Consider the following 27270-nt stretch of genomic DNA (forward strand, 5'->3'; position numbering starts at 1 on the left):
GTGTTTACGTGTGGACTGACTGTGTAAACAGTCGGCAGGGGAGATCAGCGGCGTTGTTACACTGAGTAGTCTTCCCTTGCCAGTGTGGCGGCTTCGCTTGACAACGCAGCCACGATGAACCTATTTCATTTCTTCGGTAATTAACTGAAAACTACACACGATGCCAGGTTCCTGAGGCAGGAAAAAGTTTCATATTTTCAAAAAGTAAGTGCACGGAAGATATTAAAATGACCCAAGGCTTAGGCAGCATTTTAGTCAGAGTTGTGTGCATGTCATGTTAGAACGTGAAAATCTCCCAAAACGTCGGACTGAAGGAGTGAAGCCATGCAGTCATGATGTAGGAGCAAATCAAATGACAAATAGCAGTTCATGAAGCACACGAGGTGCCTATAGTTAAAGACGACCATTTGATGTTCACCATCTCTTCTACTTTTGCTGACTGCGTATACTTAATTTGTTTTCTAATAAACACCACCTTTTTATATTTTGAAAACTATGACGCTTAGGTGAAGTGCATATAGATTATATAATGTTTTCCACCTAACATTTATTTTTTAAAAAGTTAAAGAATTTTGTTTTTATAAGTTATTTGGGTAAAATGTGTTAATTAGGTTGCACACACCACACAATATTCACATTATAGGCTTAATTAGTGGACCATGGAATTGTTTACCCTTAATGACTTTTCATGAACTGGATAATAGCTTTTTGCATCAGTTAAAAGTAAGCACAGTAGATTACACTCCTGGTGCAGTGTGCCACCCGAGTAATATATTTGATCTGTATTTTGTACTTCTTTTTAATATTCCCAAAGTTTACTTGTTTTATCATCATACATTATTATGTTGTAAAGATATTCCAGTATCATATCCCATTTTGATTACATTTTGCTCAAAGAAGGTGGCCACATTAAAATATTTTATCATACTCTTTGGTGTATGTAATCTTTTCAATTCTGCCATGAGGATGGACGAATTTCGCCTGACATATGTTCGCCTGTGCAAGGAAAATCACACTGAACCACAGGATGTTGTGGTAGAAAAGCTTAAAAGGTAAGACTTGAAGGATATCTGTGTACTGATACTCATTAGCACAAGTCTGCTTTTATTGTTTTAGTGTTTTCATTTTGATTTGTTTTTAGAACTCTATTCCCCACAAAAGGCCTGATTGGAATGACTTTAATCATTGATAAAGCTATTAAATGATGGGCAAGAAATTTAAGAATATCTTGCAAGTCCTACATCTAGTCCATCATTGATTCCGTCATTATCTGTGTGCCTCATCATTCTCCTGTTCTGTTTAGATTGATGTTTACAGTGAAACATAGTTTCCTCTTTTGGTGCCTCTAAATTCAGCTTCATCCAAAAGCCAATTGCATTATCTTGTACTGGCTGACAATTAACACAGTGAGAATGCTGTGTACATGTGATACACAGTCTACAGCCTAGTTTCAGTACACTACATACAAAAGCTGTATGCAATATGTTTTAATGATTTTATGAAAGGATATTGTGCATTTGGAACAGAGCACTATTGTAGCTTTACTTGAACATTTCTGAGTTCCATCAGTTAGCTAGAGAATGAAATGATTGTTAAAGCAAGCACATAGATTTTCTAAATTTCCCTTTCATTTTCTGAAAAAAAATGGGTTTAGGCCAGCAGTTCTCAACCTTTTACTTGTGACGCGCCCCTGAGGAACAAAGGTATGTCCGTGCGCCACCCTTAGCCAGCAATGTAAGCTAATTTCACTAATACTGGTATAAGAAACTTTAAAAAAAATGACCAACTTCGCGCCCCCCTTGTAAGCACGTTGCACCCCCCCCCCAGGGGGTCGCGCCCCACTGTTTGAAAACCGCGGTTTTAGGCAGTTTACACAGATTGGTCAGTATGAAAGAAGAATTAAAAGTCTTAAAAATGATGTTAGTCCCAAACAAAACGTAGTTTTAAAGCAGAAGATATCAGTGATTAAGATCTATCTGATTTTGACAACTAACAAAGTAATTTTCAAAATTATAAAAAAAAAATGTGAGTGAGCACATGGGTTATTAAAAACGATGGTGGTGATCATCCTGCTGCACAGTTGTTAAATAACAGAAAAGAATATCTTTCATTCTCTGCACAGATCGAGTGATTGCAGTGCTAAGAGCTGCAGAATTCTTCATTCTGTATCACCACCACTAAATTTTATTTCCTCACAAGGATTACAAAGCTTGTTCAACTTGCCACCTTTAGAGGAATGTAAGCTTGTCATCCTGAGAGGAGTGTAAGCTTGTCAAGCTTTACTGATCAAGAAAGTATAAAAACTATAAAAAGTGACAAACAGATCTTAACACACACACAGCAAAGTAGATCGAGCGGCAAAGAGATTTTGAAATCTGATACTACATAGATCCAAATTAAATTAAGATGGAAATCTGTTACCATACCAAAAACAAAAAAATGGCACTCATTATGGCAGAATTATGTGCCTAAAAATAAAATTTCGACAGGTCATTGGAGAGGCATGATTTTTTTTAGATTTGAGAGAAAATGAATAGTTGAGAATGAATGAGGCAGGAGAGTTAATTTCTGCAGAGTTTGAACTGCAGTTATAGTTTGATTTGCTCCCCATATCTTTTATTTGTTTCTTAAAACATTATTTTTTTAAATGCTGTACCTAAGTTTTTGAAAGATGTATATTTGGAAGTTGATAATGAGTTAATGCTTTTTTACAGCTTGGAGCAAACAGGTGGCAAAGGACGAACAACTCTGGACCTTTCAACTCACAGTTTGTCTCCCAAGACTTGTGCAGTACTGGGAAAAGTGTTAGCAACAGACAGAAATTTTACAGAGGTCAAATTTGCTGACTGCATGCTTTCAGATGATGGTGAGCTCCTCCTTCTGAATGATAAGTGTTGCAGTGGCCTTTCAACACTTGGGTTTCCAGATAGCATGAATAATGAGTGTTGCAGCGTCATCTGAACGCTTTGCCTTCCAGATGGTAGTTCCAGATTATGCAAAATGTAGCGATGAAATGTTAGTATTATGTAAATCTTAACATGCTTACCTCTTGGAGCTGTACCCCGTTTATAGATATCTCTGCTTTGCCCTTGCTATTCATCATAACTTTGGAAAATGTTTAATATTGCTTTGTGCTTGTTTTGCTTTCTGTACAGCTGTGAAGAGTCTTGCACAGGGATTAGCATACAATGGATTCTGCAAGAAGCTTGATCTTAAGGTAAGATAATGATAATTCAAACAAAACTAAAGCTGTAAGTTTAATTTAATTATGGTAGCATTACTAGTCGACTGTAAAATGCTGTGTGTCTCCTACAGCTTTGAAAAAGGAATGTAACCATAGAAATGTTTTCCAAAAACTGCTTTCTGCTAACAGAGAAATAGTAGAGACATTTCTGTATTTAATCTGCTGTACTGAAAGCTACCATGCAAAATTATTATTCTTTTTGAATGAATTTGATAAATTACAATCTTCATCATTTCAATAAATAAATTTACAGTTTATCAGCTGCTGCAAAGATGAAAATCAAAAGCATGATTCATCTTCGCTTAAAGTACATTTTCGAGTTTTGGGTATGGGTGACTGCATGTTCATAGATATGTGGATTTATTAGCTACTTGCAAAACAACATTGTATATTTCAGGGGAACAACATTCGTGGCTCAGGTGTAGAAGCGCTTGGGAAGATGTTGCAGCATAATAAAAGTCTGATCAGGTAAGTAACTTAAATATTTTCCCCTGCCATTGGTTGGCAAACACAGGTGAACGTTTTCAGGATTAGTTCTCTTTTCAAAGTGGCATTCTTGGAGATGGTTTTAAGTCCCACAGGTTGATTTCTCAGCTGATGGTTGATTTGAAGGGCCTACAGTGAGATGATTGTGACCGTCCAACTTGGATGTCATGCTTTTTATTCCCTTCCCTACCACCACTGACAAAGCTGTTGCAGGATAGGAATCATTTTTCCAATTTGATCATTTTTTCACTTTCATCACTACTCACACTACTCACACAGAAAGGGCCTCATTAATCCCCGATAGGATCGTATTCAGAGAAGACAGACATTGATGCATTGGATGAAGTTCATGTGCATGCGTGAAAGGATATAGGTGTGCATGTGTGTTGAATGTCATCAAATGGGTATTATGTTTATATGTATATACATTATGTTTTGCTTACATGTATAAATTATTCTTGTGAGCAAAAGAAAAATTTCTGTCCTGGATTACGCCTGGTACAGACAATAAAGATTGATTGATTGAATATGCAAAAATTAATATTTCCTAGCTGAATCCATCTTTTAAAAAAAGTTATAGTTTCACCAGCCGGTGCATCCAATGGATTTTCCAAGAATTTTTCTTTCTACAGCATTCTGTATTTTTACAACATTCAGCATTGTTTTGTTATTTGTTAATTGCTTGTCAGTTTGTCCATCTTCCTCATCATTTTCATTCTCCATTCGTACTTGTTAAGGGAGGCTATTCAATTTGGATAGGTAAAGCTAAAAGTTTGTGGAGTTACAACCCATTATAAACTGGTCAAAAGTTTTTTTCTGTATGGAAAAATTATTGCTTTTAGCAAACACAAAAACATAATCTGATGCTTACCCAAATACAAGTCTGGTAGTTGTAAGAATGTTTCTTTTGCTGCAGTATTTGTTTGGAGTGGAATGCCTTGGGGATGCTAGAGACATCATTTGCAACATTTTGTGATGGTCTTGGAGCCAACTCAGTGCTGCAGGCCCTTGACCTTCGGAACAACCAGATCAATCATGAGGGTGGGGAGGAACTAGCTACAGCTCTAAAACGCAACACATGTCTTCGAGCTCTTGGTATGTGAGGACTTGAGAATAATCACATGTCAAATCCATCCTCTAAAAATAATCAATTAAGTGTATACTCTACACATCATGTCTGTTATATGAAAATAATCATATCTGTCCTCCTTGCAATAAATTTTTAAGCTCTTGGTGCATTTGATGTACCCAACCTGACATCAGCAAGACCATTCCGCTTTTGATCTGTTTTGTCTTAGATGTATTGTGAAACATGCTCCTTTGTCGCATCATATTTGTGCAGTGATTGTGATATAGCAAGAAAGTCTGGACCTTTTTTCAACTCTTTGTTAGGAAAATCATGAATAGCTGCCTAGCAGTCCATTTCCTTTGTCCTTATGATGAATTAAGTTATCCAGCATGAGCTCTAAAGCATGATCTTTTGATTGATGCAGCTCGCTCTTGTATGTCCCCCAGATCTGAGATGGAACAACATTGGCCTTCTAGGAGGCAGGGCCTTCCTTGAAATGCTTAAATCAAACAAATCTCTATCCCGCCTGGAGCTTGCAGGAAACAACGTGCCTTCAGATATTACAAAATCCATAGGCAAGTTGTTATTGATTATATCTTAAAAGCTGGAGGTACTTTGTTTCTACTGAGCATTGAAAATCCATGATCTGGATATTGTGGTTTGTACTAGATTTATGCTGGGAATTTTTAGACAAGTTAATTCTAATCCTTCAAACACACATACACTCTCTTGTAGAGGATGTATTGAATAGTTAAATAAACTTCTCCTAAGGGTGTAAGTCCTAACACAGCTTGCCACTCAGGTTTATCATGAGCAGTGTAAGCAGGTCTGGCATATCTTGCCTCTCAGGCATGTCTTGAGTAGTGTCAGCAGGTCAGGAACAACTAGTCATTTCCTTCACACATGTATCCCCTGTCTTCCTTTGTTTTTTTGTTCACCTTTCCAAGGTGCCCTAAAAGCAGTTTTAGACAGAATGTTGTGATGGGTCACGTGACCAAACCAGACAAACCTGCTCCACTTCACTGTTGAGCGGTCTGGTGGCGCAACGGTTAGTGCCTGTCACCAATACAGTGAAGGTTGGCTGCCCAGAGTTCATTTCTCGTCTTGGGCATGCTGTTCTTCCTCTGCACGTGGCATCTGTTTACAGGGCTGGCTGCTTGCTGTAATATAGCCTCAGTTGCTGGCACGGCATAAAACACCAATTCTCCCCCACTAAACTTCACTGTTGCAAAAAATACTTCCTGGTGTCTTATAAGGTTATAACCATACAGAGGCATCGATTTTGTGTCCCCTGTAGGAGATTTAGATCAGCCTCTTGAGGCACTTGGCTGATTATCTGTATTCTCCTCTCTGTATCAGCAAGAAGAACCACATCCATCTGTACTACAGGATGGGAATTTTAAGGGATGTGTACAGTATGTATTTGATAGCAAACCTGATGGTGTTACTTTGCCAAAGTCATTCATCCTGGCGAATTCTGCCATTATTGTGACTCTGGTTCTGCCCATTGTCATGCAGCTGCCATCTTTAGAATGGTGACTTTCAAGTACTTGAAGCTATTCATCTTCTCCAGCTGTATTCTATCCATGTTGATCTCTGCTTTGCTGTTGGTTTTAACCATGACTTTTCTTTTTTCAGGTCTAGTCTCTATTCAGTATGCATTTGCACAGTCTGTCTGCTGGTAAATCTTCCCATCAGTGTGTTGTCTGCAAAGCATAGATTGCATATGGGCCACCCACTGATAGAAATAGGGGGTAATCATCCTGAAGGTTTCTTGCATGATGGGTATATTATTCTAGTCTAATACATTTGAATGTGTTGCCAAAACTCCAGTAGTTGCATTCATTGAAGGGATCACACTTTGCCTTTGTTTATTTAGAAACTGCCATTGACAACAATGCGGAGCGCCAGATCCTGTCAATGGAGCACCAGAAACGTACACATACACTGTCTCAGCACATCAAATCTGTTGAGAAGGAGCGCTCAGTTCAGGTAGTTTACAAGACACTTTTGATGTTATCGTCATTGTAGTGGCGATTAGATGTACTTCAGATGCTGCCATCACTTCCTTGTGTTCATTTTGTAACCTGCATAGCTAGGCTGATCTAGTTTAAAGCTAAAACTTTTATTCAGTAATGGTTAGGCTTGTGCTGACTCACCTTTGATGTGGTGCTGCTAATTTTTCAGCAGTTTTCTATCAACGCCTTGAAGCTAGCTTGTCATCTCTTTATCTTTTAAAGCAGTTTCTTTGCCAAAGCAATAGCCTACCTGAACTCCGCAGGAGCTCCTGTCAGGACTAATAATAGTTGAATGCGTCTTCTTGTAGTCTGTGAGGGTTATATATAGGTGCAAGTGTTCTAGTGGGTATGTCACCTATCCTCACCTATGTGTTTTGGTATCTATTGGTGATTCTGAAATGTGTGGGTAGTGTGTAACAGTATAGTGAATGTGAAAGAACGGGAGTGATTGGTATTTTTCAAGTAAGTGATGTTCATCATCAAATCAGATTCTTAGTGTAATGTTCCTTGGCAAATTCTTCTTAATCTTTTGTGATCACTGAAAGTTGATTGGTGATTCTCTTAGCAAATACTAGAATATTAAACTAAAACCACTTTTACTTTTTGATATCATAAATAGATCACCTTATGTATTGATATTGCCACAGAGTGATGTGCTGTGTTCAAACTAATTAGTACTTGAAGCTGTTTGAGTTATGGACATGTTCAAATGTCAGTGTTGTTTGTCCCTGAAGCTCTCAGAACTGATGAATGAGATAGATCACAAAGAGGAGCTACTAAGGAAAACAAAAAGGTGAGCCATGAAGGAGTGTCTCATAAATAACAAAAAGAGGAGCGGTTAAATTGTATCTAATAACAGAACTTTCACTTGATGATGATGATGATGGAGGATGATGATGATGATGATGATGATGATGATGATGATGATGATGATGTAAAACTGTAGCAATATCTGATAACAAATAACAACTGAGCTGCAAAAAGTAAGAATGGATCTGAATGGTTTATGTTTCAAAACAGTTTATGTATTTTTATGTTATCAGTCTCATATGTTGATTTCTGGTACCACAAACAGTATTTGTAAATGTCTGCAGAAACAAAATCCACATTATCTTACATTCTTGACAATAAATGCCAGATTGGCTTTTCTTATAAATATATATTATCAAATTGTTTATTATGCTATGCTTATTTTTTTTAATACTGTGTCAGTGTCAAAAATTGTCTTATTTTGCATCTCTGTGTAGATAATTCAGTAACGTTGGTATAATTTGTGCATCTGTGATGTAAAGAGTGTGTGCCTGTCGTTTTTGATGTATTTGTGATGTGCTGTAGCTATTTTGCAGTGGTGTGCACTTGATGTCAGTTTCTCTGTATTATTAACAGTATTCTTAACTGTGTGTTTGACATCAGTAAATGTGTATCCGTGGTGTTTCATATGTTAGTAAGCATGCGTCTTGTGTATCATTAACAGTGTGTATTTGATTTCAGTAACCAGATACCTTTGGTCTCGAAATTTCTTCAGAGACTTTACTGTATCAATACTATATTTGATATCAATGACCGTGAGGAAGTGGAGAGCTAAGTGGTTAGACCGGTGGTGTGTAAAACTAAATGTGTGCACTTTACCTGGTTATGTCCTTGTGTGATACACCATATTTTTCACAGTTAAGCCAGCTGTGGAATGGATACCTGACTCTGTAGAGGATCTGGAAAGGATAAGATAGCCAGGTAAAGCAAATAGGTTCTGCCCTCACAAAAGTGCTGGCCCAGATTAAGTGCTGTCTTCACACTTCCCTTCCCACTAACCATAAGTTTGCAAAAATACCTGTACATTTTTTATTTTGTATCACTAACAGTGTGTATTTGATTTCAACAACTGTCTTCTTAGGACATCTTCACATCACATTGGACAGCTGCAGGAGGCCCTTGAGGACAGAAAAGGGGCATTCAACTCTCTTGCAGCCAAGTAAGTTGTGCTCACTGCTTTGTAAGGCATGCTTAGCTGTCTATGTTCAAGAGAAGTGGTGCTTTGTATATTATACAAAGTTGTTATCTTCATCTCTTAGAATGCTGGTGACTTATAAAAAAGTTCTCTTATTCTTCATTGCTGTTGTTATTGTCTGCCATCCTCATCATCATCATGCTCACTGCAGTGTCTGCCTTAATTATTAATATAGGCGCTCATGTTCAGTTCAATATCTGTCTTAATTATTCATATATTCACTCAGTCACACTTCTCCCCACAACCTTATCACTGACATTATTAGCCAGCTATAGATGATGTCACCACATACCCAGCCATTCTTTTCCATAAAGGGCAATTCAGTGGAGCAACAGTTAACACCTGTTACCAATACAGTGAGGGTCGGCCGTCCTGGGTTGAGCTTTCATCTCAGGCACACTCTGTATGTGTCATCTGTTTACAGGGCTGGCTTCCTTGCTGTGATATAGCCTTAGTTGTTGACGCCACGCAAAATGCCAATGCCCCTCCCAACTTTCTCTTTTCTGCAAATAATTTGACCACTTAGCTGCATACAAAAAGTTATGGTTGAGATTGCATTCATCAAAATAATCTTCACTTAAAGCTTCAAGATGTCTGCCACAGGCTGTCGATGACAGAGTCAGAACTAGTTCTGGCTGAACAGAAGGCCAATGACTATGGAGCAATTGTAAACCACTTGAAACAGGAGATGACAGATGCTGCCCTTATTCATCAGAATGAACTGCGAAAGGAGAAGGAGGTGGGTGCAGCTGTCTTGGTGTAATAATATGAGCATAATAATATTTATGTAATAAAGAAAACTTGGCTGTCATGAGATACACGCATGCTTGTGTCCACTCATACACCCACACAAAACACTCGCCATCTGCCCACGTTTTTCACTTTCATTCAAACAAAATTTAAAAAAAATAGGTTTGAGACAGCTAGCTTACATCAGAAATATGTACTTTAGGTTAGTAAAAGGACTTCCACATATTTAATACTGTTTTTAAAAAAAAATACATAACAGTGCAGTTTGCTTGCATGTTGCCATGTTGAATCTGCAAAAGGCAAGTGACATTCATCGTTAAATATTACTTAAGTACCTTGTTTGATATTGTCATATTCTTGAGGATATAAGGCTGATACAATGAAATGATTGTGGTATTAGACCTTGTAACTTGTTGATCCTTTGCTTTTAGCCATGTCTGTCTGTGTGTGCATTGCTAATAAACCTTCATGCAGGATCAGGAGATAAATGACATAAACAAGCAATTGATGTGCAGGATCGAGCACAAGTAGAAATGAGGTACCTCAAAGAAGTTTCTGATCTCGAGGAAAAACTTTTGCTGAGTCAAAATAAGGTGAGAAAATTTAGCCATCTCATTCTCATAGATGCAGGCTTGAAGACTGTTAGAGCAGGCGTTTCTGCATTTTTACAAACCCAAGACACTTTTGTTAGGGGTAGTGTGAGTGTGTGTATGTGGGGCTGGGTGAAACAAGAGTAAGGAACACTGTATATTGACTTGTTGATTTTGAGTTTTTTTTTTTTAACTTTAAAATACTAGAGCTATTCAAAAATTCTTTTTAGTGTTTGGTGCTATTATTAAGAGGGAAAGTCTGTGGTTCTTATTTTCTCTGCCCATGTAGAGATGGTGTAGCCCTGGTGTTTAACAGATATTAACACTGGCAGTACTAATGTAGGACTTAATAAAATAGAATTTTGATAAATAACTTATTACACTTAATTTTGATAAATGACTTGTTATATACATTGAAGAGTGTCACATTACCTGGTATTGCCTGACCTGACAGTATATTATCTGTCATTACATTTAGTTCAGTTAAGTTTATTTGTGTCAAGAGGAGTTGATAATTCATTCTCTGCTCGAGATGCTGTATACATGTATTTATATGTTTAATGGACATATACAATACAAAAACAAGATATTAAGATACGAATAATTTCCCCTGATATAGCTCTCTTTCCTACACTTGTTCTTCTTTGCATACACACACACCTGCTTTGTTGAGGAGTCTTATGACTGGTGGTATGAAAATATAATAGGAAGGTGATTCTTCTGTCCCTGGTCACCATTAATCGCCATTAAAGGAATTATCATTACATGACCTGCCCTTATAATATTTCATCAGGTAGAAGACCTTGATAGGAAATGCCGCCAACAGCAAGAACAGATCTTTGAGCTGAAGGAGTATGTTGCTCACTTTCAGGCAGAACTCAAACTGAAAGGTGCTCAGTTTGAAGGTTGGTATTGTTGTAGTCACGTGATAGCCAGATGGATTTGATCCCAGAATTAATTGGAGTTTTTCAGATATGGACCTCGGACAAGTGTGAAATTAAAATAAATAAATTTGTGCTGTTTGTGATCTCATTTCTTACTCTTCCCTAAATATCCGTTCCATGGTTCTCCTTAATTATCCCATGCACTTCTTTAATTTTCCCTGTCCACGATTTATCTTTATTTAATTCCATTCTCATTATGGTCTTCTTAGAACGTCTACAGGCAGAGAGACAGCATCACAAGGAAATCCAGAGAGACCTAGAAACTGCCAGATCAAAGGATGTGAGTGACACTTGGCCTAATTACATAGTGTAATGCATGGATAAGCAGCTTCATCCTGCCAGCAGTCAGGGATATAGTTTGATTTTGACCAGCTCACATCTCACTGAGATTTATACCATTACATGGTGTATACCAAGCCCATGTATTTTTATTGCCAGTGTATTTTTAAAACATTGTGGTTTTTCTGTTGGCCACACTGTTTTACAGATAGCACATGTGAAACAAGAGGCAGAAGATGTTGAGCGCTCACTGCGAGACAGGATTCAGAAAATGGAATCCCATCGCTTGGAACTGGAAGAGGAGATTTCCCGACTTAAGTCCAATAATATGGCTGACAAACTGTTGGCTGAAGAACAGCTTCAGTCAGCCAAACAGCGCATTAGGGCAGAAGAGGTGAGTACAGCTTCAGTCAGCCAAATAGCACATTAAAGCTAAGGAGGTGAGGAGACTTTTGCTTATACCAGGCATTCCTAAATGGAAAGATTTATGAAAGGTTATTGAACAATGCATTAATGCAGAAGGAAGTAGGAAACATTTTTTAAAAGAAAACTGAGGAAAGTCATCATCATCACTTGACTGGTACTAAACTGGTCACCAGATAACCTGGCCTGGTCTAGCTCCATGGTGCTGGTCATGAGAGGAGACCTGCCTGCAGACACCAGATGACAAGGTGGCTCTGCTTTCTTCAATCTTGAGCAGTGTTGAGTAGGTCCTGCATGGAACAACCGGTTCACTTCATGTTCACCAGTTCTTCCTTACTCCATGAACTCTCTTCCATGGTGCCCTGAAGAACGGTTTTAGATATTGTTATGCTGGGCAACATGGCTGGACCAGATCAGCTTTCATGTCTTTACTGTTAAAAAAGGGTCTGTTGGTGTTTACTGGGTTTACTGGTGTTCCATCCTCAGAGGTTCAGACTCGCAATGAGCTTTGGTTCTCGTTTCCGCCCCAAGAAAAGATTAGGTCACAAAGAAATAAAAGTCAGACTTCTTTGAAAATGGCATTTGTTTGCCTGCCTTGTATTTTCAATACATGTACTTCATTTAGGCTCTTCTTATCATAACACTCACTGTCATGTCTGCTTTATGCATGTCTTTCAGGAGCAGCGACACCGACAGCTAGAGGAGAAAGTACGTGTTCTACAGACTACAAAAGATGAACTGCAGAGTCACTGTAACCAGCAAGCTGCTCTGGTGTCTGAGTTACAAAGCCGTAACAGTGGCCTGACACTGGAAGTTGAGAATCTCAAGCGCCGATTGGAAGAGATGGGCCATGTTAGCTGCTTTTGCAATGTGTTACTAGTTATAAGTTCCATTCACAGTACTCTCACAAATCAACTACCACACTTCACATTTTTTCTTTAATTAGAATGCTGCAACTCTTTTCCTACTGGCTGCCCACAGTACTTTATTCACAAGTGTCAAAAAGTCCAGGACTCAGCTTGTTCTCCAGACTTGCAGATCTGATCATGCTTCACCACTTTCCACTCTTCGTCCAATTCTGGCATTATATTCATTTCTTCTACAGAGACAGTCACATATGGGCAGTGCGTGTTCTCTTTTCTGCTAGACAGTGGAGTTCTTGTTCATACCATATAAACTATTAGGATTCAAAGGCAGCATTCAAGAACTCACTGAAAACATTTGTTTAAAAAATAGTATTTCATAGTATTTAAAAAGTACTATGCTTGATCAGTTGTAGTCATTTTGCTAGCAGTAGGCATCAGTGCAATTCATTTTCACATTGTATTTTATTAATCAGATGTATTCTTTCATATTTAATATCTTACATTTATTTCCTGTATATTCTTTAATCTGTGGCTAAGAGTGTTTTGTTTACCATATGTTAGCAAGTGTTTTGTTATTTCTTTCTGTTGATCACCACAGAGAGTGCCACCTACTTTGGCTGTGGTGCTGCACTATAAAATGCTGCATTATTATTAAGATCAAACTATTGAAGTTCTCTGTTATTATTAAGTTCAGACTATAGGGTTTACACAATAGCGGCAGTGTCATATGATACAGTGCACAGTGGTTATCGTTAACCTAGGCAGAATAAAAAGATTATACAGAAGTGTTTCTCCTCAAATGACTTTCTGACTTGACAGGAGTTAGCAGACAAGAACAATTACACAATGGCAGAAGTGGGGAAAGTCAAGATTGAGCTTAACCAAGTGGTCAACAAACTAGAGAGTGAGCGCTCCTTGAATGCAGAGCTACGTGAAAAACTTTCTCAAGTTGATCGTGAATTGTCAGGTGTGTGGATTGAACATATTTCTAAATAATAAATGTCTGAGAAAGTAAATACACAAAATGAGAACAAATAGAAAAAAATATTCTGAAAGATTATCTGTCTCTATGCACCTGGATTTTTTTATTAGATTTTAGAAAACCTTTTTTAACACTTTAAGCATGCTGCTCATTTGTACGTATTTCTTATAAATCTTATTACTCTAGGCATAACAATAAACCTTACCTACGCTGAAAAGTTGGGTGCTAAAAATTCTTACAAGAACAGATTTTAAAATTTGAATGTTAAAATCAGCTTTTCTTTCTTCTCCTGATTTAAATAGATCAGCTTCTTCGTTATAGACAAGCCATGGAAGAAAAAGATCGAGAACTTGTGATGGTACAAGAAAAGCTAAGAGCACGAGAGCTAGAAATGCAGAGACAGCGAGAAGAAGAAGTACAGAGAGCTCAACTTCTTCAGTCAGCCATGATGTCATATATAACACGGTCCCCTACGAAATGAGGTCCTATATAACATGGTCACTTATTAAACAATGTTGTATATAACATGGTCACCTACTTAAGTCGTATATAACATGGTCACCTACTAAATGATTGATGTCATACGACATGGTTCCCGACTAGAAGCCACCAGAGGACATAATGCATTCACTTGCTAAATGATGTGTGTCATAGTGTCACCCTTGACATGGTGTAAAAGAGAGATGATCACCTACTAAAAGAGTACTGTGGAGGTACTTTCAGCCACTGGTGGCTGTGATGGTGTCTCAGTGAAGGATGGATGCTATTGTGCTGTGGTTTTTACTTGTGGAGGAATGAGAGGGATCCCCAAGATGTCCTGTGCAGCATAAAATGTTTTTGAAGTCAGAACTTGGTACATTACAGCAAATACCTGGTGCTGTCAAGCAAAGCAACAATGTTTAGGATTTTGAAGGGATACATTTTCAAAAATTGTTGCAAGAATAAAAATTCTCATATACCCAAAGAATTTATTTGTATTTCATATTTTTTTGGTTTAAGAATGCTTCAGAAGGAAGATTTTTGGCTTGACTGCACCTTCAAGCAGATTATTTTTAGACTAGTATGTAATGGAAGATGGGATTCTCTTCTGCATCTGATTTGTGGGCATCATCAGTATAGTTCATTTGAGAACACATGAGCTACTCCAGCAAAATAAAATGATTTTTGACCTGTAAAATTACCTTTGCTGTTAGGTGCCATGTCTTCAGTAAGGGGCCAAGTCTCTAGTAATCTAGTATGTACAACCCTAACCCAATATTTCAAAGCACCAATAAAATGCTTCACAGCAACAATCATTTTACACCATTGCCTAAACAGTCTCTTCATGAAACTCCCAGAATAAAACTTAAGATTAAAAAGAGAAGAAAAAAATTCTTTTTTTAAAATTATATGGAAATCTCTTAAAAGCATGTCAGAGGTGTGCACCAAACAAGTTTGATATTTGATTCTTATAAACTGTAAATGAAACAGCTATGAGGCATTTGATTACGAAAACATTTTCAGTATGTTACACTGTTGGTTTTTATAAACAACTGGTTTATATGCAAGCACTTCATTTCTCTCACTTTCACTTCCAGCCACTAGCAACCCTTTTTGCAATGAATAATCATTCCTTAGGATGCTGTGGACTAGAGTTAGCATTAGCACTGTAGCAGATTATACTTTTACTATGGACTACCCTTAGTTCAGCATTGGTGCTATTTGTGGACTAGCCTAAACACGGCACAAGCACTATTGTTGATGCCTAAATTTAGCATTGGCACTAGTGGTTATAATTCTGAAATTGAAATAGTGGATGGTTGTTTCATTTACGGTGTTCATACTAACAGACTTCTTCTAAATGACTTTTGAATGGGATCACATGAACATCATAGATCTAGCTAAACCTTCATCTGGAGAAAAAAAATGGCATTAGATGATGGTGTAAAATGTGTATTGTCACCCATGCTGTCTCCAACATTATCATCAGAAGTGGGTCACTACAGTCCAGACAAGAGGAATGACACTGCCATGTCTCAGACATTATCATCATGAGTGGGTCACTACACTCCTGACAACCTCATACTTGTCAGCTTGACTGCAATCAAGTAATCTTGAATAAAGTTTCCATGCTAACTTAATTGAATATCATATACGTTTGAAGTTTCGATAAATGAGAAATTAACCTATGCCATGAGAAACAAAAATATTCAAAAGGAAAAAAAAAATCCTGATGGAGCAGTCGTTAAAATAAAATCCAAGGCTCCATGATCAGCTGTAGACAGCAGATTCTTTGTGGTAAAAGGAGTCTATGTAAGTAATAACTGAACATGATTAGAGAATGTACTGCAGGGATGAGCTCCAACAAAGGCAGGCTTTATGCAATAAGTATAATGGAATCAACAACCCAGTCAAGTTCAAACCAGAGAAAAAAGCCATCTCCAGCTTAATCCAAACAATGGCAAATTTTAAGTGTATTTTAATTAGAAAAATTATACATTATATAGAATCTTTGGTAATTTATAAACTGTGTAAGGAAGGAGAGTGACAGGATGCTGACAAGAAATTGCTATTATGATCAATAAAAAACATGTAAATTTACATTGTATTAACTGCAAAAAGTGTTTGAAGGACTAATGAAGTTAATACTTTTCTAAAATTGTTTGTATGTTTGTGCATGTGCAAGCTTGTGTTTATACCAGTATGAGGGCATGTGCATGCAATGCAGTCATTCTCACACAGACATAAATGTCTGTTCCTATGAATGTGCAGCATTTAACAAGATGAGTAGCAAGATTATAATGTGATTTAGTTCATACTTATAATCGCAAGTGTTTTACACTGATATGTTAGTCATGCATTTGGCACAAGGCAGCCAGCTACAGACAGTGGCGTAAGAAGATGCTCAGCCTTGGGGGTGGATGGTGGGGCAAACTCTATGCTAACAGCGAACTACATTCACATTATTGCCTCCTCATTGTCTTTTTGGAGGGGGCAGCTGCCCCCCTTCCTAGTTCCTATGCCACTGAAAGACAATAGTAGTTTGAGTCTCTAATGACATATATCCTTAGAATGTCTGAAGCTATCAAAATAAGTTTTATCTTCAGCGTCAATCTTTCCCTAATACCCTGAACAATGACTCCATTTATAACAAAACCATTTTTGATAAATTCATTGTCTTATGCATTTTAAAGCCCCATAATCTGTTAATGTTATCATCTCACTCAGTAAAACCATCAAATATTCTTCCATTGGTCTTTGACTTCTGGCTCCCACTGATCCTTAGAAGCCAAATCTGCAAGGTGTAAGTCCAGGTTGTTGTACAAGGGAAGGCACTGAGGGTGCTCTTTATACAGACCCTGATATTCTAGCACTGCCTCTGGAGCACAAATCCATGGATCTGATGTTAAGTTCTGCCAGGACAGAAGCCTCTGTTTTAATGATGCAAATATTGCAGCATACTTCTCATCATATGCTAAGTTAGTAACTTCCTTTGGATCTTGTGCCAGGTCATACAGTTCCCACTGTTGGCGATAATAGTATTGCTGAAGCGTCTTATACCAGGGAAGCTGTTGCTTGTTTACTGTTCGGTTTAATATATCCTGAATGTTGGTGAAACAAAGAAATCCTGGTCAATTGGAAAAGGCATCTTGAAATGAAGGTTGTGAATGAGCTTGAACTGCAGGGTTCGTACAACCCTCATCGGGTAGAACATGGTGACTTCATGCAGATTATGGCTGGCAAACACTGCTGTATGAACTTCATCATAGGACAACCTACTGTCACTGAGAAGTGGCAGAAGAGACTGACCAGTCAGTTTGACAGTGGTGCCCTCTAGTGTATAGGTGGGATAGTGCAGACCATACCAATCTAGCACAGTGGGTACAATGTCCAAGAGACTAGTCATTGCATTTGTTTCCTGAAAAAAAAAACCACCCCTAACTGTAAGATGGCATGATTTCTTATTATTTTTGAATTTAAGAAGCAGTCACAAACTTCTATGCCTAGAGATTGTTTAACCAATAGTATAAGACTATTGCAGAAGCAACAAACCATCTAAAGCGAGATAAGAACATATACAAAGTGGTGGATTTATATTTATATCAAGCAAACAAAAGTATGTACAATCATTAGGGTTCTCTCGAACCAAATTTTTAAAAATTGTGTCTTACATTTTCATGCACATCCACCCATATATCTCCTTCCAAATTACATACCTTTTCCCATGATGATGGATGGAATGGTGAAGAAATCAGCATTGGTTCTGCCATACCAGGATCAAAAAGGTTTGTGCGACCATTTGGGAAAGGAATGCCATTGTCAGAGGTAAAAATAACCAAAGTGTCATTTAGGTGTCCAGCCATCTTCAGTTCCTCCAGGATGACACCAACACCTTTGGAACAAAGAAATGCTGTTTTTGTTGGAATGACAATTCTCTTCAGTGTCTGGGTCTACAATAGCATTTCTGGCTAATCATGTGCAGCACAACCTGTATAACTGAAAGATTAGCAAAGAATTGGAGATGTAAAAAGATTGCTATCTGTATGCACTTGCATATGTTTTGTGTGTTCTACCATACAGAAAAGTATTTTTTCCACTATGAATAGAGTATGGAAACCAATAAAAGTCCATCATAATGAACTGCATTATGTGTGCTTAGCTAACAAGAAAGTAAACAAGGCTCAATGTACTTGTATGCATGCATAAATGCCAGCCTTAACTCCAGATCTAACCCAAGCCCTAACCCCAATGCTAACTTATGCAGTAGCATGAGAGATAAAACAAAAAACAATTCTCAAAAACAAAGAAACCAAAATCAAGTGGGAAAAATAATGTATGAGAACGAAAAAAAAAGTCTTCGGCACACAAAAATTCCCACTCTTACCATTGCACTACAGAAGCGGATTCATTGACACTCAATAAAAGTAATGCTACGTGTTTGTTATTTTCCTCAACATTCGACTTCTTTTTGACTGGCTAACATTTTCCTGCCCCATTGATGTAAGAAAAAAACAATTCCATTGTACTGAGCTTTGTCTAATGGACTAATGCTAGTGGACTGTGCTGTACTAACCTTGGTCAAGTCGACTAATAGTTGTGTACTGTGCTGCAATGTCCTCACGTGCAGCTGGTGTATCCTGCACAAAGTAGGGCACCACAACCTTACTGGGGTCATAGATCACAGGTTTCCAGTCTGGTATAGTGCCCATTCCTGGCTCTCCATTACCAAACTTTTCACAAAACTCTCCATACTGAGGTGTGACACTGCCACAACGGTGTGGGTCATGAAACCCAATGTATAAAAAGAATGGTCTGCAAATAAAACAAGACCAGCTGTAGATGTGTTACATTACATTAATAGAGTAATGCATGGGTAGATGACAAATATCATGTTTATTATATTTAAAATGAAACGGTATTTACCTCGAACTTTCCAAGCAGAAATCTGTATATCCCAACATGCAAAGGTATAGGAACACTATGAACAGGCTCCTTCTGACAGAACACTGTTACCTGACATCAGAGTTGTTCTGAAGAAACTGGCGTGCAAGCAGACGCATGAAGGTGATGTTGCGTCCCACCTGAAGAATTGGGTGCTGGTCCTCAGTCTCTTCGAAGTCAAATGGGTAGACATAATCTGGCCCCACGTGCTTCTTCCAATAATCCTTCAGAAAGAAGAGCAAGAAAGCACCTAGTGCACAGGCATTAATACCAGTCCCCTAACACAAAGGCACTGAGGCCTTCCTCACATCCCCTCATTCATTTTCTGCAAAACAGTTGTTGGCACATAGCCTAACGTAGGTTTACTACAAGTGGGTGTGTCTGATCAATTCTTGGCTCTGACATACCTCTCTCTGAATGTGAAGCCTGTTTACAGACCTGACTGTCAGTGTGGTACTCTGGTTGCCTCCACCCTGTGTTTGCGCATGTGAGTGTGTGTGTGTTTTTTGTTTTGTTTTTTATTTCAGATGATATAAGCTGCATGCTGTTCTACAATAAATTCTAATCCATCTATCTAGAGGCTACACATATATTGCTCTTTCTGACACCAATTTAAGCTTTAATTAAGCTCAAAATAAACAGCAACTATTAGAAATTAAAGCAGAAAAAACAAAAGTGCTAAAGATCTACCCAGACTGATGAACATTAAAAGCCTTCATTGCTCAGATGATGTTTTTGTTCATATCAGTGAGAAATAATAGTTTACTGACCAGTGCGAATGTTGTTCTTATGAAGAATGAGAGGCAAAGTCTGCACACCATCAAAGGAATTGAAGTGATGAACTCCCTGGTGTAGCCCATACATGCCATTCTGATGCTGAGGCAGTCCAGACAGAATGGCAGATCTACAGCATGGATATATCACCCTGTCAGTAGCCTGCATGGTTATATTTATTACACTGGTCAATAAATTTTGACAAAAGTCATGTTACTAAAATAAAATGAGTCATTTCTTATCAAGTTTTATGCGCTCAACATAGACAATTAAAATGCAGAATTGGTTCTAGTTCTATTTGTAATCTGCAATAATTATTGTATGCATCATAAATGCATGCTGCTGTGATTGACCTCTGGTTAATACCTGTAAACAATCAAGTCAAAAATCAAGTCAAAGATCATATCAAACATGGTTAAAAACTTGCAGGATCATATCGAACATAGCCAAGAATCTGCATGATCATAACATGGTCAACAGCCTGCATGATCAAACATGGCCAACACCCTGCATGATCATATTAAACATGGTCAATGGTCTGCATGTGTTGATGTTTGGATAAAAACATTCTTATCTCTGACTTGACAGCTGCTACTCAGGACCACATAAAATGACATTTAATCTAATAGAAGCTTTCCAAACTGATCTGCATAAGCAATATTTGTTAGCCAAATGAAGGCTTAAAATAGATTCACTATAGGTAACTAATATCTTTAAATGATTATAATTTATATTAGAGACTTTCATTTTGTCTTATGCAGCATAAAATATTTTCTGAACTAGTCTCCGTGCGTGCATGTGTGGGTAGGTGGGTGCATTTATATACTGAATTCATACAACTATATTTGTATTAATATATTAACAATTTTACACCTTACCTGCTAGGTGAACAGCTGCTGACAGACGTAAATGCATTTCTAAAGATTAAGCTTCGATGTGCTAGTTCATTCAGGTTTGGTGTTCGACAGATGGTGTTGTTATACACCTGAGTTTCAAAACCAGCATCATCACCTGTTTACGAAAGTCAATCAGATCTACCTCTGTCAGCATGAGAAGGCACTAGTATAAGGTAACTTACTGACAGACTACTGCATCTCCCTCTAGTTGCTAGCTTTTACTATAGGATTTAGGGATTAGGAGCACTAGTATAGATTGTGTTACCCCAGTAAATATAAGCCTTGAAAAGTAGTCAGCATTTCCATTCTGATCCCTAATCCTGACAAAGAAAGAAAATGCTAAAATTGTATGTGTGGCAAGGGACAGATGATCTGGTACAATAATGAAGACTTTCTAAGTAAAATAGCAACATTGAGACTTATAAGTTGGAAAAGAAAAATTGTAAGCTTTATCAAAAAAGTACTTTTATGAATGAAAAGGTAACGCCAGCTTGCGGAAAAACTGTCAGCTTAAATGTGTACAAAGCTTTAAAAAGGGTATGTGTTAAGCCACACAGAAATATTGTCTTCTTTATTGAACTGATCACTCGAATGACATAATACAATAAAGCATTTGGCCCCTTCAAGAATGCACAGAAAATACGAAATCACAATAGGAAACACTTTTTTGACAAACGGCAGGAACAATTATCTAGCTTGAATTATACCTATTTATTTTGTTTTTATAAATCCTAGGATTATACACACACGTACGCACACATACCCACAAGCACAAGAACGTTTTTCGAGGCTGATTTTCTGATCCCTTGTTCAGATGTAGACGACACCAACAGGCAAAAGCTGTACAGACTCATCCACACAAGAAACATCATGCTTAAGCATACACTTAATTTACTGAGAGTTCATTCACGTCGAGTTGAAGGCGAGGATTTGTGGACCTAATGCTGAACACAAACGTCGTCCCTATGTTCTGACCACATGACCAGTCATGTGATCTCTCGCTTTCAGCTTTTCTAATTAAAAGAGCGAAAGGGGGAATAATAGGGGGAGGGACGAGTCTGATGAGTGAAGGCTTGGGACAGGAGTACGTGTGGACGGACAAGATTAAAGTGGCGAAGAGCGGGGAGGAGCCTTCAAAGAATCCATAGCATAGAGTTGAGAGTTTGTAGTCTATTCTAGCCGGCAGCCAATGAAGACAGCGAAGAAGTGGTGTGTTTACACTTGCGAGTCCGGTAAACTAGGCGAGCAGCTGATCGCGAGTTGTGAACTTTCTGAAGCTAATCAATGAGGGACCGTGGACAGCCAGCAAGAAGAGAGTTGCAGTAGTCTAGACTGAAAGAATGAGCAGCCGAGAATTTCGGGGGTTGAGATGAACAGAGTATGACGAATGGAGCTGATCTTCCGGAGTTCATAGTATGCAGAACAACATGTGAGAAACATGTTCACCAAGAGCCAAATGTCAGCAGACATGTCATCTAAGAATGGGCAACAAATAATCTGAAAAACCATATAGTCGAAAACAAAATGAACCACCAAAGACTCTTGGCTGAATATAATGAGGTAAGAATACTTTTAACATAAAAGTACAAAAAAAGGATAAATATAATTAATTCGCGAGATATAGTACTCAAGGATACTCATATTGCTACTACATGTCGTACCTCAGCGCTTCACTAAATCGATCAGTCACTAATCATGTCCTTAGACTTTTTAGTTTCAAATAACTATTCACTGAAGTATCTAGATCATGTAGTGTTGATACTCAGTACTTTATTAGAGCAAGAAAAACCGTTATAGTTTTCTTATTTGTGACTTTCATTGTTTTGTGAGTTTTGAATGAACAGCCGGAAGTAGGCGTCTTGTGTGTCGTCTGCTCGCTGTAGTTACTAAGATAGCGACCCGCTTTCACCTAGCTACTCCAGTGGTTCTGTGTGGTCCGCGGCTGACAGTCATCATTTGTCAGCACAGTGATGTTTAAATCACCATGACACTAATTAGTCCGGTACTTCACACGAGTTTTAATTGTATCCATGCCCGGCTGCTCGTTCGTATAAAACTCTGGCTGACCAAGTCTTGACGTCACAGCGCGAGCACTGCGTCATGTAACCGCGTCATCCGTTACCTTAGTAACGCAGTGCACGTCCTTATTTGTATTTGTTATGTGTACTTCGTGAATAATACTTCAAGGATAAGTAGTGTAGCTTTACACTTGAGAGAAGCTGTTTGAGTTCGGAAGTGAGAGTGGAGAGACGGCAGACCAGCCGTCGAGTGAAACTCTGAATAAAATCTACTGTTGTGCACTTATATATGCGGCAATTTCCATCTTGTTGTGTTCTTGTACAACTAGCCCACCCCGACAGAGCCACCAGGGACTGACATGTTGGTTACGCGGTACAAATAGAAGTTTGTCAGTCGTCGCCATGGCGCCACAACTTGCGAGATGCCGTTGCCTCCTCTTGATGACAAGACACGGGCGTGGGTACAGGCACACACACACCTGGATACCTCCCACTCTTGTATCAAATTTAACTCCCAATCTGTTGCATATAATGTGGTTAAGAGATTTTGAGGTTAACATGTCTATTCTAGTACTTTATAATATTGTCGCATCCAGCACAAGTTGGTATCTAAGTCACTTTTTTCCTCAGGATATCTTGTCTTTTTTCATTGACAGCACGCTGCATACACATTACAACATGCCTACGATTAATTTATTTGTAACTTCGTCAATGGGTCAATCAAAAGCGCGGGGCCCTAGGCAGATGCCTCGTCCGCCTGCCCCTAAGCACGGCCCTGGTCGCATCCACACTAAGCTTGTATACAGCTAACAAACTGTGACCTATTTTTACAACTCCTATTATCCGTGACAGCTGGTGCCGGCTGTTCCGACTGATGAGGACGACGCAGTGACTTCTAATCCTCTCTGCCCCCCTCCCCCTTTTTTTGTGCCCCCGAGTGATTCCTGAAATCATTACGACTCCATACACAATTCGAACGTACGTTCAAAAACGTTTCTTTAAATAGCAAAATCCCCGACCAAATGTTAAGATTCCACCTCATTCTTTCTCCGACCGTTACAATTATAACCATAATAATAAAACACAATATCTTGTCTACTAACCCAGATAGCATTTAAACAATTTTATAAAACGTTTACAAAAGGGTTCTCGGGGAAGGAATCACTCGCATTCGCAGTCTCTTTAACGCAGAAAATCTTTACAGTGTCTTTCTACCTCGACGACTTGTTTGGGAATCACAAAACTGAGTTCTTAACTACTACAGACGTTCCAATGAACATTTCGTTCAGTCGTGCGCTCTTCCACGTCATGCTCACTATCATGCAATCCTAATACTGTAGCCTATAGCCAAGGGCGACAACCCCTGGCGCTTAAACAGTCAGGGGCGACAACCCACGTCCCTGACATCTACTATCAATCCCCTTTCCCTCCCTTTTGCCAAGTAAATACAGGTAGTCCTCGACTTACGACGGGGATCCGTTCTTAACGCGGCGTCGTAAACCGAATTTCGACGTAAGTCGGATCATACGTTGATGTACTGTACCATAATAACAGTACTGCAAACACTTAGCCTATCCAAACACCTATCCTAACACAGTACCCTACATAGTTATCAATAAACATGAGTACAGTGTATTGTGCAGTACAGTACGCTTTGTTATCACTGTCGCTTTCATAGGAGCAGATCCTGTCACGTGTTCAAGGATGAGATCTTTATCTTGATAATCCGTAGCGACAGTCGAACGACTAAGTCCTAATGACCTGCCAATTTCTGTTGCTGTTTCCCCCTTCTCAGATTGCCTTATGATATCCACTTTCACCTCCATGGTGATGGCCTTCCTTTTCTTTGATGCACTGACCTCGTAAGTCGGAATGAGCGTCGTAACCACGAAACGACGTAACTCGAGACCGTCGTAACCCGAGGACTACCTGTAGATATCCGATGAGACGATTTTGAAAGGAATATTTGGGTGTGTCACTCACTCTCCTGTTACGCGGTTCCTAGGTTGATTCCGAGTCTACGCCTCTACAGGTATAACATCGGTCACGTGTTGCCCAAGTCGATCTGAAGGCTTCATGTATCATCAAAATCAAATCAAAATCAAAACAGACTTTATTGTCTGCCCAGGAGGACAGAAATTTGTCTTTGCTCACATACCCATACAGACATTTAACAAACAGTTAGGAGTAAAAGTGAGGAGTAAAATAGTGTTGATTGCACCAGTCCATCAAGGCAGTGTATGTTTATCCTAACAACAAACCTTGGGTGACCAAGGGCCTAAAAGCACTGCTGAACAAAAAGAAACATTTGTTCATCACGGGCAGAAGCCCACGACAGAAGATAGTACATAGAGAGGACCATGATGCTATCCGTTGGGTGGGCAGAGGCTCTACGAGCATACTAGTTAGTCCGCTTTCAGTAGTTTGCCGGTGGACCAACGAGTGTCGACGAGATGAAACAGAGGTCGAGTTAGCTCTCGCCATAAAACCCGATGTCTCAGAATGCGGCTCGTTTACATCTTGAGCTCGCTGAGGACCTGCCAGACGTCGAGTGTTGATGCTTCCGCATGACGCAAGAGATACGCGAGAAAGATCTTGGGTGTCCTAGTGGAGGCGTACGGCGAACGGAAAGATGTCGACATCAGTGCCACAGCAACGTGATGAGGTGGTCGAGAATACGCCGCGAAGCTCCAGAATTTAAGCAGGCGAGGTAGAAGGCGGCGCAGAGCGTCGAGTGGCGGCGATTGACACCTCGGAGGATGCAGCCCGACCGGCAGGGAAGTGACTGCCCCGTCGTCCGTAACAGGATGACAGGGAAATAAAGGTGTAGCTGGCCTGACTGGAAAGTGTCCGACGGCGGAGGTTGTCATTTATGGCAGTTGAGTGATGGCGTTGCTCGACACGGCAGTGAGGTAACGACGGTCACTGACGAGTGGGCACGAGGGCACATACAGGACTACAGCTAAAACAAACTCAGGAGTGGCGGTGGTGGACATGTTTACGGCAGCGTCTGAGGACGTTCCTATCTGGTGTCAAGGACCTGGTCGATGTGGTCACAAGTGAGCGCAGGAGGCGCGTGTCGCTTCTACTAGGAAGAACGTCTTGATCGGATAATGGACCTCTACCGCAGATGTGGCGCAGCAGTACAGGCAGCCGTGCATGAAGCTCATCTGAGAAGACATTGTCAACAAAAGGACTGGCTAGGGCCGCTGGCAACACGCCCGTTCCAGGATGCCAATGGGTCTGACGTCCACACCAGCCCTTTCCAGAGGTTAATGCAGACCACCATGCCGAACTGTTTAATTTCAGTCCTTCTTGTGTACCTAGACGATCATTTGGTATACTCCAAGATAAAGGACATTCAACTGCGGGAGGCGCCATAACTTCAGGATGACGACAGTGAAGAGGAAACGCCAGGAGGTGGTATGCTACTCTCCAAACCATCACACAGAACTCTTGTGACAATGCCTGTGGTGCCAGAAGTAACAGTGTCTGTGGTGTCAGATGACAGTACCAGAAATGACAGTCCCTATCGTGTCCGAACCGCGCAGATCGCAGCGACTTACCGCGAGACAGGCAACAAACTCGCACAAAGTGTAGGATGAAACAGTTCGTGCGACGCTATGCCATGGCAATATGAATACCATGGATATATTTTTTAGTTGCGGTGATCGGTGACACCGTAGATGACACGTACGCATTGATCAGCTGTAAAGTGTTTGCTGGGGCGAACTTGCGGCTACATCACCGAAACATGGCTTCCCTATGATGAGGCACAGAGAAAGTAATTATGGTCTTTATTTTATATTTGTGCAGCCTAACTGGGACAGCTCCCTCGACCTGTTTCATGTAGAACTGGCAGATCATCAAGTTCGTCGGCTTGAGCTTGGTCACTTTGAATGATGATGGCATCTGTCCTCAGGTGGAAGTTGTAAAGATCTTTGCGATATTCATTCCACTGGCTGAGAGTACAGCCCTAGTGTCCACGAGACTATGGCCATGGCCGTGTTTGATGTCTGATGTCTGTTAGGGTCTGTAGGAGCTACTAGGTCTTTTGGCTGTCACCTCGTTCTTTTCCTTCCTATATAGTCCAGCATTGGTACTTGATCCAGTTGTCTTCAGCTGTCTTCAGCTGTCTTTATACCTTTCCTTTTGTCACAATGCACTTGGAAGCTGTTTGGCGGACGCTTGTCGTTTTTCTCGTCGTCTTCTTGTAGACTTTGTGTGCTTCATGGATGGGATTGTCTTCTCGCCGACGGCTGTTGCACTTATTGTGCGGAAGTTGGCTTCACTGCACATTGAATATTTGAAAACTGACTTCCGTCTTAACGTACCTCCCGAACCACAGACTTTCCATATCACCCTATAACCACGCTCCTTTCCGCTAGCTCCTTACCTTGTGTCCAGTCATTTTCCCCTCCCCCGACTGTTCATTGAAGTGCACTGTGGGACATAAGCTTGCTGAGAACAGTCGTGACCGGTGGCGAGCAGAGCGGGAGGAACAT

General features: G+C 39.6%; 2 protein-coding genes across 2 annotated transcripts; one reads left to right on the top strand and one right to left on the bottom strand.

Moving 5' to 3' along the window:
- The first annotated feature begins 47 nt into the window (after positions 1 to 47).
- Positions 48 to 14623, top strand: LOC112559369 (leucine-rich repeat-containing protein 45-like). The gene is made up of 18 exons (XM_025230557.1): positions 48 to 204; positions 966 to 1052; positions 2715 to 2866; positions 3156 to 3217; positions 3642 to 3712; positions 4647 to 4825; positions 5246 to 5374; positions 6679 to 6791; positions 7552 to 7610; positions 8709 to 8786; positions 9426 to 9561; positions 10088 to 10165; positions 10956 to 11067; positions 11316 to 11386; positions 11594 to 11779; positions 12487 to 12660; positions 13494 to 13641; positions 13959 to 14623. The coding sequence occupies exons 2-18, from the start codon at positions 967 to 969 to the stop codon at positions 14135 to 14137; spliced, it is 2013 nt and encodes a 670-aa protein (XP_025086342.1). The 5' UTR covers positions 48 to 204; position 966; the 3' UTR covers positions 14138 to 14623.
- A 1475-nt stretch (positions 14624 to 16098) lies between these two features.
- LOC112559397 (N-sulphoglucosamine sulphohydrolase-like) lies at positions 16099 to 22193 on the bottom strand. The gene is given in 8 exon segments (XM_025230625.1): positions 16099 to 17239; positions 17242 to 17554; positions 17853 to 18028; positions 18710 to 18948; positions 19150 to 19327; positions 19848 to 19981; positions 20730 to 20862; positions 21511 to 22193. Coding segments are annotated over 8 exon segments (1650 nt in total). The 5' UTR covers positions 21620 to 22193; the 3' UTR covers positions 16099 to 16871.
- Positions 22194 to 27270: the final 5077 nt, after the last annotated feature.

This window comes from Pomacea canaliculata, linkage group LG1 (genome assembly GCF_003073045.1).
Source record: "Pomacea canaliculata isolate SZHN2017 linkage group LG1, ASM307304v1, whole genome shotgun sequence".
In the NCBI taxonomy this organism is placed as follows: domain Eukaryota; kingdom Metazoa; phylum Mollusca; class Gastropoda; order Architaenioglossa; family Ampullariidae; genus Pomacea; species Pomacea canaliculata.